This window comes from Mesoplodon mirus (assembly GCF_964341445.2).
Source record: "Mesoplodon mirus genome assembly, chromosome: 2".
Lineage (NCBI taxonomy): Eukaryota > Metazoa > Chordata > Mammalia > Artiodactyla > Ziphiidae > Mesoplodon > Mesoplodon mirus.
In genome coordinates this window covers 83,285,583-83,298,637 of record NC_138977.1, presented here as the reverse complement: position 1 = coordinate 83,298,637, position 13,055 = coordinate 83,285,583, and the positions used below count along the sequence as shown (strand labels likewise).

At 39.3% G+C, this 13,055-nt stretch overlaps 1 protein-coding gene across 8 annotated transcripts in view; it reads right to left on the bottom strand.

The window, feature by feature from the left end:
- LIMCH1 (LIM and calponin homology domains 1) overlaps nucleotides 1-13,055 on the bottom strand; it is a 339,990-nt gene that overhangs the window by 175,705 nt on the left and 151,230 nt on the right. For all 8 annotated transcript variants that reach the window (XM_082637225.1, XM_082637218.1, XM_082637220.1 and 5 more), the window contains exon 3: nucleotides 5,131-5,200. In XM_082637225.1, the coding sequence (XP_082493351.1) occupies nucleotides 5,131-5,200 (70 nt within the window). The remainder of the gene's footprint in view (nucleotides 1-5,130; nucleotides 5,201-13,055) is intronic.

Sequence of the window (13,055 nt, the reverse complement as noted above, 5' to 3'; positions counted from 1 at the left end):
GGGACCTAATGAAACTTAAAAGCTTTTGCACATCAAAGGAAAACATAAACAAGACCAAAAGACAGCCCTCAGAATGGGAGAAAATATTTGCAAATGAAGCAACTGACAAAGGATTAATCTCCAAAATTTACAAGCAGCTCATGCACTCAATATCACAAAAACAAACAACCCATTCCAAAAATGGGCAGAAGACCTAAATAGACACTTCTTCAAAGAAGATATACAGATTGCCAACAAACACATGAAAGGATGCTCAACATCAATAATCATTAGAGACATACAAATCAAAACTACAATGAGGTATCACCTTACACCAGTCAGAATGGGCACCATCAAAAAACCTACAAACATTAAATGCTGGAGAGGATGTGGAGAAAAGGGAACCCTCTTGCACTGTTGGTGGGAATGTAAATTGATACAGCCACTATGGAGAACAGTATGGAGGTTCCTTAAAAAACTACAAATAGAACTACCATACGACCCAGCAATCCCACTACTGGGCATATACCCTGACAAAACGATAATTCACAAAAGTCATGTACCACAATGTTCATTGCAGCACTATGTACATTAGCCAGGACATGGAAGCAACCTAAGTGTCCATCGACAGATGAATGAATAAAGAAGATGTGGCACATATATACAATGGAATACTACTCAGCCATAAAAAGAAACGAAATTGAGTTATTTGTAGCTTACGTACATCTAACATCAAGAATATTCCCCTGTTACCACAACTACCTTAGACAAAATAGTTATCATGTAAAAGAAAATCAACACAGAGAAAACAATATTATCTAATATTCAATCTACACTCAAATTTCCCCAACCATCCCAATAATGTCTATTATAGTTACTCTTTCTCAATCAAGGATCACACATGGCATTTGGCTGTCATATCTCCTTAGCCACCTTTCATCTGCAACAGTTGTAGGGGATGGGGATGTGTCTTTAATGACACTGACAGAATTAGGGAATGCAAGCCAGATGTTTTATGGGAATGTCCGTCAATTTGGACTTGGCTGATTGTTTCCTCAGAATTGGATTAGGCTAATTATTTTGGCAGACACTCCATCAAGGTGATGCTGTGACTTCCTAGTACATCACTAGGACACCTGATATCACTGCACCCATTAAAGGCATTGGTAAGTGTGAGCATGGACTTTTACTATTTGTGTGATCTTAAAGCTACAGTGCTTGAATGTGAATACTAAATCATTTACACACCTTGAATTTCCAAATGTTAACAATAGTTATTCAAAAGTCTTACTCCCCAAATCATATTTCAGTGCAGCTTTTATGTCTCTAATATAGTAACTCATTTTCTCATAAACCAGGAGATGCTAACTGCATTCTATAATAAAAGATCACATGGACCATAAACACTAAAGGTTTCACAAAGGAGGTGATTTTGCATTGGGTCTTGATACATAAATAGGATTTAGTCAAGAAGAGCAGAGAGAGAGTACCATATTCATAAGAAGTGTCATGAGAAAAGGCTTCATACATGACAGTGAATAACATTTGAGGACCTATGAATTGACTGTAATAATCCAGGCAAGAGATGAGGAAGACTGGCTCTACGCCTTACCTAGTGGCCAAGGAAATGCAGACAAGTAGACAGAATGAAGAAAGTTGCCATATTCTCTGACAGCTCAACTAGGACAAGTCCATGTTTATGATGCCTTTACTGACACTGGTGGGTGTGAGTGGTCATTTAAGTCTAATTTTAATATGTTCAGTTCAAGGTGCTGGTAGGACATCCAGATGGAGCTGTCCAATACACAGAACAAGAGGCCTGGAGTTCAGGAGAAAAAACTTGGTGAGAAGTGATGACTTGGGTCATCCTGTAAAGAGCTGAGGTCATGAAAACAGACAAGAACGTGAGAGTAGAAAGGAAGCAGACAATAGATTTGAAGAGCAAACTCTGGAAGAACATTAACAGGATGGGGGAAGGGAACAGAAGGGTGGCAGTTCTGTTTCTTGTTGGGACCCCAACTAGTGCGCTGGATTTTGGAAATGTTGATCTGAAGGTAATTGGAGGAGAGGAAAAAAGAATTTGACCAGATCTGTAGATTTTAGGAATCATGAGTGAATGGACAGTAATTAACTATACATAGATAAGTATTTTTTTGGTCTAAAGATAACTCCGTTGTGTGTTTTTTTTCAACATCACCAAGAAATTAACTCAATTCTGACACTATTTACCTGGAGACAGTGTCAGATGGCCCAGGTCAAGGGCTCAGTCCCATTAAGACTGCCCCCACTTCAGATATCAGTCTCAAGTCCAGATTGGTAGCTGTGCTTCTGACTAACTAGCTATAACTCAGAGGTTCCCAAGATCCCCTCCTTGGATTTGATTAATTTGCTAGAGTGGTTCACAGAGCACAGAGAAACATTTACTTATGCTTATCAGTTTTTTATAAAGAATATTATAAAGGATCCAGATGAACAGCCAGATGAAGAGGTATATAGGGCAGGGTATGTGGAAAGGGGCACAGAGCTTCCATGCTCTCTGGGTGCGCCACTCTCCTGGAATCTCCATGTGTTCACTGATCTGAAAACCCTCCAAACCATGTCCTTTTGGGTTTTTTATGGAGGCTTCATTACATAGGCATGATTGATTTAATCATTAGCCATGGGCAATTGATTCAACTTCCAGCCCCTCTCCCTTCCCCAGAGGTCAGTGGGGTGGGACTGAAAGTTCCAACTCTCTAATCATGAGGCTGGTACCCCTGGCAACCAGGTCCCATCCTTGGGGCTTTCCAAAAGTTGCCTCATTCAGGTGGGGCTGAAAGGAGCTTGTTATAAAGAACAAGATACTCCTTCATCTTTATAGAACTGGAGCTATTTCAGGAACTGATGACACAAGACCAAATATTATAACAAAAGATGCTCCCATTGTTCCTATCTCTTAGGAAATTCCAAGGGTTTTAGGTGCTCTCTGCCAGAAACAGACAAAGCCCAAATATATATTGCTTATTATAAATCACAATATCACAATAACAAATGAGTAAAGAAAATATAAGTGATATAGGAGGGGGTAAGTAAGGAACTATTAGTTGGAAAAGAGCAAGAGCAAGAAAAAGGAGGAATGATGGAAAGGACAAAATGGAAAGGAAATTCAAATGAAAAAGGAAAAGAGAAGAAAGAAAAGTCAAGGATATACATGGGAGTAAATCAACAGAAATCCGCTGGTTTTCTTGAATCACATTGCCTGCCTGTCCCAAAGTAGAGGCAATAGGTAAAGAACAACACTTGATCTGCTGTAAGAATCCAACATAAAGTTAATGCATGAGTCTCAAACCCTTAATTTTGCTAAAATTATTTACGATTCACACTTTAAATTAATGTTTCAAAAACCCTTTTCTCGGGCTTCCCTGGTGGCGCAGTGGTTGAGAGTCCGCCTGCCGATGCAGGGGACACGGGTTCGTGCCCTGGTCCAGGAAGACCCCACCTGCTGAAGAGCAGCTAGGCCCGTGAGCCATGGCCGCTGAGCCTGCGCGTCCGGAGCCTGTGCTCCACAATGGGAGAGGCCACAACAGTGAGAGGCCCGCGTACCGCAAAAACAAACAAACAAAAAAACCCTTTTCTCCTTAGCTTCTGGACTGAGGGCTGCTTGTCTCTGCTCATGTGGATTTCACTGGAGCCTTCCTGACTTCATGCTGCAGGTTTTGCTCTTATAACAATAAATCCCAGACCTCCAAGGTCTGGAGATTCCACAGGCTTGGGGCCAAAGAGCCATTTGTCAGCATCATTAAAGCCGTGGCCTTAACATTTGGAAGAGATGGTTTTAGTAAAAAGTTTTAAAATAACTAATATATGTACACATTCACATATATAATATATAATATACATATATAGATTTTTAAATAAAATTATTCAAATCCATTCCTTCCAAATTTAACTATCTATCTATGTATGTATTATTTACTTGGTTACATGATTCTGACAAATGAAATTAGAAAGACTTTTATTGGCTAATCACCAATGCACTACCAACCAGCATGGTAACTAAAATGCATCTGCGGAAATAGCAATTCTTACAATTTAAAAAAATCCATTTTATTCAACTCACTGAAACCATGTACCTAACTACGTCACCCCCACAGTTCTCAAACGTAATTTTTTTGTTGGTGTGCATCAAATTTCAATTAGTCATCGTGATATGACTACGAAACTGTTTAACAAATCATCAAAGGTCTAAGGATGAACCTGCTTAAATTCCTGACATTTTTCTAATTGTTTTCTGGAAGACCACATGCACAGAAGGCAGTCACGATGGAAAGACTGCGTTGTTACTAGGCCACATACGCCCTCAGCTTTCTGTGCGCACATGTGTCTGTACACGTGCTCGTGCGTGTGAAGGCTCGTGTGTGAGCTCATGTGCATGCACCTTGTTCTTTCTGGAACTAAGATTTGTTTGTCTTTTGATCTTCCACCTTTTTCTTCTTACTACTACAAGGTAATGATAATTAAGAAATTACAATTAGTGCCAAGAATTATGAAACATATCAAGGCATGAAAAAAATCCTGCATCTGACTACATGTGAACATTTGAGTTTTACTGGGTTTAGATGGGTAGGTTCAGAAGACCCAGGGATTTGCTCAAACAATTCTCCAGATGACATTAGAATCACCTGTGTCCATTATGTCTTTAGAAAGTTGGTCTACAAATGTGGTACTTAAATGCAGGTAGATTTTTAAGATTGAAAACAGCAATTTATCATGAAAGTCCTGCTCGTTCAACATGAAATTTCTTTCTCTCTACTTCTTCTCCCCTTCATTCCAAAGGAATGTAGAGAAGAACTGAAAATGAGAAAACCGTAATTACAATTGCCTTCCTCCCCTGGGGTCAGCCGAATTACCAGCCGCTCACCCCAAAACGAACTTACCTCTTTAAGAATGAATGTCATCCTTATCACTCATGGGAAAAATACAAACAAAGATTAAGATGCCATTTAGGCATAACTGCAATCTTTCATTTTTAAGTGACCTCTCAGTTTAATGGCTTCAATGCGTTCTCATTCACATGGAATATAGGAGAAAACTGTAATAAATGGCACTGTCATGACCCTTAGGTTAGAGCAAAGGAATATTGGAAGATAAATCTCAATTCTGGATACTCACCAATCCTGCAATGGGGGTTGGCAATCTATTGATCTTTTTAACAAGTCCTGGCTTTATAGCATTCAGCAACCTGTCATGAAAAAGGCAGAATGTCAAGTGAGACATAAAGCAAGATGGATCACACAAATCACCTTTATCCGAGGCTACAACTAAATTGCTAAATAGGAAAAGCAGCGAATTTAAAGCATGTAGTAAATCTCAATAATCTATGAGCCTTCATGCATCCAAGTGAAGAGCTGTGCCAACACCAAGTTTGTCTGTGGCAGGTGAAGTTTTAGAATTTGGAAATGTTGGGGGAAAAGAAAGGATGGAGGCTGGGAGGAGCTTCAGAGGAAAGGACAAAAATGTGAGCTGGATTGAGGCTGGGAGAGAAGTGCCTAGTTTTGAAGCCAGGTATTACTACACAGCAAGGCTCGTTCCCAATTCTCCTGGCTAAGGCAGGGGTCTCTCCAGGGATGCACTAAGTTCAGAGACCAACATCTATCTTTGCAAATGATTTGCCAAGACTAATTCTACTTCCAGACCCTCTTGCTCTTTGAGGAGAGTGGCTTGTTAAATGTGGTGAGCTTCACTTAAGAAAGGAAAGAATATGTTTAGCAGGAGGTTAACCAGTCATATCCTGAAGATTTTAAACAAGGCTGACCACAATTCCCTAGGTATAAAAGATATGTGAGCAAAACGTTTTCGAGGTAAAGGTTGAAATCACGTAAAAATGGTAATACAAGCAAAGGAATGCAAGAGAAACAACCATAACTGTTTGTCTTCAGGAAATATCAGTTCAGAGTGAAAAGAAATAAGGAAGGCAACTTGTAAAATGAAAATAGGGTTGGCATCAGGGTGATGTGGTAGAATTGTAGCATTTGCCAACTAGGTTATTCATAAAGGAATTATTGAAGGTACAGGGTTGTCGAATGGAAGCATTTATTCTTACATTAGGGAATTAGAGGAGAGAAGATCAGGTAATTTATCTCAGGACACATGGCAAGAGAAAGTTAGGCAGGGGTTTAGTATAATTCAGGGGTCAGCAAACTATGAGCCATGGACCAAATCTGGCCCAATGCCTGTTTCTGTAAACAAGTTTTACTGGAACACAGCCCTGTCCATTCATTTACATACTGTTTACTGCTGCTTTTGTGCTATGACAGCAGAGCTGAGTCGTTACAACAGAGAACCTATAGCCCAAAAAGCAAACAATTTTTACTATTTGGCCCTTCACCAAAAAGTCTGCCAAACTCTGTTACCATTCATGCAATCTAAGGTTATAGTAAATTCTGAAGAACCTATGCTTGATAGATTTCTTCAAACCAGTAACAAAAGATTCTTTGAAATAGTTAAATAATTAGTCTTGAATTCAGCCTGTATTTTACTTTGACACCTCTATGTATTGATATATTGAGAAATGTCACTACAATGGTTACAACAGACGGGATATTTCTGGTTTTGCACTAAGAATTGCCTGTTCTTGGTCACTTTCACTGCAATTCCAAATGCTGCCACCAAGAGGTAACACCCAGTGTAGACACAAAAAAGTAGTGCCTTTTGGCCCACTGAGAGCCAAGATGGTGCTCCTTTCATGAATGCACTTAATTTTAACCATGAATTTATAACCTTCTCAAAAAGTGCTTTTATATAGCTTATTTTGGAATTATTGGTTTTTCAAGTTAGAAAGCAACTTGTTCACTCTTCTCATTTTACAGTTTAGAAAACTGAAGCCTGACGATGATGAGCTGATTAGTGGTACAGTCAGGCCCAGCTCCCAAGATCCCTGAATCAACACATTCTCTGGCAGGGTTAACATCCCATAGCACGTGATTCAAAATAAACAGATAGATATGATGTCTCCAAAGCAGATTTTAAATGTACAAAATTCTTAACATACATTACTTTTCTCATTAGTTCTTAACAGTGTCATTTTAAATAGTATTTGTGCACAATTGTTGAAAAAGGTCCTTGCGTGGATATGACTGCCGGTTAACCCAAGCTGGCCCCAGGCAGTCGGAGGCACTTCACCCTCTTCCCTGTCCTAGGAATGTACGTTCTGCCCACTATTCCCACAGTGGGAGCCATCGTCAAGCATTCAGCCTTGAGATAGTAGTGTGCTGTTGAGACCATCTGGACTGAATATCTACTGAACCCAGTTAAAGCATCTGTATAAACTTTTAAGATTCTGGCAAGATTCTCCTCATCTTTCAGCCGCCCAAGACAAGCAATATATGTAAGTTCTCTTGCTTATTAACCCTGCCACCTACAAATCTGGAGCTATCTGCCTCTTTCTTCGGGCTCTCCTTGCCTTCCGTGTCTGGGGACCAGATTTGAATTTCATGCTGGGAAATCCTGAGGTTGCCAACCAACAGCAGTGCTGACAATTCAAAAGGAACCAAAAGGATATCCAGTAAAACTTAAGTTTCACTGTCACCAGGATCCCACGGGGCCCTAGACTATTCCCTGAAGGTAACCTTAAAGACTTCCAAAGAAAATGTATAAAGATATTTGTAATTTTTTTTAAAAAGACAGGTGTAGCATATAATATGCACTGTCCTACACCTTATTTTTCCACTTAGCAATGCATAATGGAGATTAAATAATTTACACTGCAGAGCATGCCTTATCAACACGTGTGGACCTATGTCCTTCTTAATACCTGTGGACAAACTGATGAGGAGCTGAGAGAGGGGAGTGACAGCACTGGCTCTGAAGTCCAACTGGCTGAATCCAAAGTCCAGCTTGGTCACTCATCGGGGGAGTTAATTTGGCCAAGTCTATTAAAACCAGTTTCCTCAACTGTCATAGAGAAACAATGGTAGCAATTGCATAGGTGTCAGTTAGGCTTAAATGTGACAAAATATGTGAGATTCTAGCACGGAGCCCGGTGCATAATAAGTTCTCTATAAATGGTTCTCTACATTTGTGTATAAGTAGTTATATATACTAATTCAATTCACAGCATTCTAGATCAACTACTTACTCTAATACTTTTAGCTTTTTCTAATGAAATAAAATACCATCATATCAGGTCCCTGAACTTTGTTTCTAATTATCCAAAGTAAAACAAAAATAACAAATACCCTACAAAAAAATTCATAAATTAAGAATCTGTTTTAAAAGAGGTACCCATTTTGTCTTCTATATCTAAGAATTGTATTATTTTTAGTAACAATGGATCCATCAACTCCTCTTTTATACATGTTTAGATTTTTAAACAGTTTTAAATGCTTCATTATATTCATCCGTTGTAGAATTATAGTTATATAGCAGAAACCTTTCCTGTCACGTGAAGTTGTAAAAAAAATTTTAATGATAGACCTTAATTAAAAGAGCAACCAAAAAAATTACTATGATGTCTATCCAAATGTTTAACAACAAATTAAAAGATAAAAAGCCACAGTGCTCTTAAATATTTGGGATATTTTCAAGATCAAGGCAGCTGTATTTTTTCATGTAAACATTGCCCCGGTTCCATACACAGTTTACAGTACATGACAATAAAAGATAACATTGAATTCACATTGTAGAAATGCCCACCACCTGCTTATCTTGTATTCTGCATTAAACTGAGGACATTTTTTGTATATATTAGAATCAGATAAGAAGTTCAACAAAACAGCTATGAGCATGAGTCAAGGATATTTTATTCACTTGAAATTTTATTAAAAACCACTGTTGCCCTCCTATCTATTAAAATATAAATATTTTCAATAAATATTTATTGATGACATGCTTTAAAGTAATGGTGATGATATTAATATTTTATTATTTATGAACCTTCTGAAATGCATTGTTCCCCCACTCTCCTGTCCTGCAGAGACAGGTCATGTATTCACTCCACCATTTTTATGGAAGAAAAGCTTGAGCCCCAAACAGGTGTGAAGCCTTCCCCAGAGACATGCACAGCTAGTTTGCAGCCCAGTTTGGAAAGCCTACTGCAGCTTGGTGCTTTAGAAACTCCAGCTTCAGTATGTATCATCAAAGCACAAAACAATAACAACAACAAACCACAGAAAACAAACAAAACCCAATAAAAAACTATCTAAATACAATGTGAGAATATTAACACTAGGTGGGAATAAAAGGAAAATGGAAGCGGGTGTCTGCTGGGAAATGGTCACGTTTCATCTATGGATGACATACAACATCCTCAGGAGGAATTCCAGAGAAAAGGAGGCGGTCTCTCACTTGCGGCAACTCCCCACTTAGCAGAACCCCACACCAGTTTCCCACGTGTGAGCCCCAAAACCTATAGCTAGAAGGAGAACAGTCTGCCCTCTCTGTCTGGTAACAGATTAAATTTGTACTCATCTAAAGACATTTCTGGGACATTGGCATAATTTTAGATAACAAAAAAACACTGGTGTCATTCCACGTCTCCTGCATAAATTTACCCACAAAATAAAGATAATTTAAAAACTGGAGATTTGAGAGCTAATTAGGATGAACTGATATCCAGATATTTATTTATCCAGCAATTATTTATCAAGTGCCTGCCGTGTGTTGCACACTGCTCTAGACCCAGAAGGCAGTAGTGGAGAAGACAAATGAAGGACCTGCCCTTTAGAACTTATCTTCTTAGAACAAATGAGTATGTGGGGCAGTGGGAGGAACAGAAAATAAACCAGTAAATAAATGAGAGGAAATTTTCATATTGCATAAGCACTGGGAAGACAAGCACAGTAACCCACACGGGTGGTACTTGAATCAGGTGATCAGGAGGCTGCTCTGGGGAGGTAACATTCGGGGAAAAAATGGGAAGATACAAAAGTATTAGCCAAAGAGAGACTGGAGACAAGAGTTCCAGGCAGAATGAACAGTAAGTAGAAAGGCCTGGAGACAGGAGTGGGCTTAGTATATTCAAGGGCCAATGTGTCCAAGCAGAGTGAGTGGAAGGAGGAAACACATGACATGACAGCCAAGGTGTAAACAACGTCCAGGCTCAGGTAAGATGTCTAGATTTTTTTCGAAGTACGATGTACTTAGAAGTACATCAGATTTTTAAGATGAAGACTGAAATTATCTGATTTATAGTTTTAAAACAGCATCATAGGCAAGTAGTATTAAAACAAATTTATAACTATATATAGAAAATTTGTGTTTATTAAAAAATCATGGGTATCAGATAGATGAAGAAAACATCATAAATAACTTATAACGCTCAGCAGTGTTATCATGAAGAGAGTGTAATGAATTTGGAGGAAGTTGTCTAGGTTTTAATGGGTAAAACACACATTAGCTATGAGCTACTGGGAGGTCACTTGATCAAAGTCTCAGTTTTCCCCTTAATAAAAATGGGGACTTTGAAAACCTAAGCTTCCATCCAGAACTGTGGTGAGGAGCCAGCGGGACAATGTGTGCTGCTAGCATTTGGTAAATGGAAACTTGCATATTCACACTCATTTGGTATACTGAGCATGTCCCTTTTTGCTAAGTAAGTGCATTTCAGTTTCAACTTTTCCATTAGTCAGCTGCCAAAGACTAAAATAAGTTTCACTTATTTTCTGGCCACCTTTGGATAAAAAACCTCACATAAATGAATCAAGTCAACAGATGTGCATAGCTTGCTCTCTCTATATATACATATATATATATATATATATATGGTAAGAAACAACTAAAAACAGGAAGAAAAGTTTTAATCTTGGATAATCCTCAATTACAAAAAGTTAATGACACTGAAGGTAAGCAAAAAGGCATGTGTTTCTGATATGATAGAAATGAATTGGTGTCTACTAAACTCATATTCCAAATCTAAAACACACTGTGACCTATTTCAAGTAAGGCTGTCCATGTGTTCCTTTATGTACTCAACAAATATTTATTGGGCGTGCATGATGTCCTGGCCCGGAGCTGGGCACGGGGAACACAAAGTAGGACAGGGCAGACCCCAGGTCTATCCCTCACGGGGCGTGCTCACTAAGAGATTTAAAAGCTACAGGAAGACCAAAACTGGGCACATGTGTAGTTCATTGTCATGCTACCTAATGCATGGCCATCTTGAGTTTTTGAGAAGGTGAATTAAAGACATACTCTGCACACATTCTGTGGAATCCAATTCTTAAAAGATTAAAGATTAGATTCCTTAAAGAAACAATTGTTGAGACATCCAGGAATGAGGCTGATGTTCTGATTCAACCACAGGCTGTATTTTGTAATTCTTTTTTCTTTTCTTTTTTTTTTTTTTGTGGTACGCGGGCCTCTCACTGTTGTGGCCTCTCCCCTTGCGGAGCACAGGCTCCGGACGCTCAGGCTCAGCGGCCATGGCTCACGGGCCCAGCCGCTCCGTGGCTTGTGGGACCTTCCCGGACCGGGGCACGAACCCGTGTCCCCTGCATCGGCAGGTGGACTCTCAACCACTGCGCCACCAGGGAAGCCCTGTAATTCTTTTTAACACTTAATATCCAGCTTGTGGTAGCCTCTCAATGATTGTTTAATGGTTATGAAATACAAACTGAAGAAATCTGTGTCTATCTGTAATTTTAAAAAAACCCTCAAATCCCTATTGTGGGACAGAGGGGTTCTGTTTCATACCGACTCTTCCAACAGCTGATATAATAGCTCTTCAAGGGGCACAATACTGTGACTACTGCTACAAAAGATACAAGACCATCCAAATGTTAGGAAATATACCAATGGGCAGCTTATTTTTTTTACTGGACTGTAATAAACATTAAAGGTAAAATTTTTAAAGGGTTGCAAAATCCAGCTTACTCTATACATCATTCAATTCAGAAATTCAAGTCTAATAATTATCCTAGAGTTTGGGGGAGAGCAGAGACACCATCTAGACCTTGAACCCAGGGTTGGGAAGTTCATGCTTAATCTCATGGGAAATCACTTTATTCTTTGCAACAAGAGATTACATCATCATCTCATTTAGCTTGGTTTGCACAGCTGCAACAGGCAACTATGATCACAAAATTACCTACTTTGTGTCCCTTTTCATTTGGCTCAAGAGTGTTTTCCTATGCAGTTTCCTTGATAACTTTCTGGTTTGACACTGTACCCTGGACAAAGGTGTGCGCACTTTCATTTAATCTAACATGGCAACTGTTTTTGAACCTAAGCAAGAGATCAATTTAATCTTGACTACAAACCTGTTACAGATGTCATTTTTAGAGATTTCTTTTTAGAGTTGCCTTGGCAAAAGCAGGCAAGTTAATAAACCTTTTCTGAGGTCAAGAAAAAATTGACTAAAACGTGGGGGAAAGTGAAACCTGAACCAAAGGGGAGTTTCATTTGAACAAAATAGTGATGGAATGCAAATTGCCGTCATTAATATCTACCAAATGTTTGTGGGGTGCTATGCCTTGTCAAGACTGTGTGAAGTATAGGTCTATTGAAGCCACTTGCCTTTAACATACCTAAAGAAGAGATCATAAGGATTTTAGAAGGTCTTTGTAGACTTGAAATTCCAAGAAATTGGGCCTGTGAATTCTAGGGCTCAGTGGTGCTGTTACTATCTTAATACACCTCCCAAGGCAGCAGCTGCTCCCCAAACTCAGCTCCTTTCTCCCCTAGACACACAGCTAGGCTACCTCTCTCAGCCTCTTTTGAAGTTTTCTGTAGTAATATAACAGAGCTCTGGCCAATGGAGTGTGGGCAGAGTAACATATGTCATACCTACGCCTGTCCCTAAAACCTCCCCCAAGCAATTCTCCATTCCCTCTCTTGCCTCCCCCCATTCACTAGTTAGATGTCAGCACCAGGGAAGACTTTCGAAATCACATGTTGAGGATGGAGTCTCTGTTAGCTGGGGTCCCTGAACAACGACCGGGAGCAGTCATCTCCACCCTTTCTTGCTGCCAAAACTGAGCTACACGAGAGTGAGAAGTACATTTTCATTGCATTAAACCACTGAGAGTTAGGAGTTTATTAGTTACAGCAGCCAGCATTACCCTAACTATTAAAGCTCTCCAGGAGGTCTTTTCTCATTA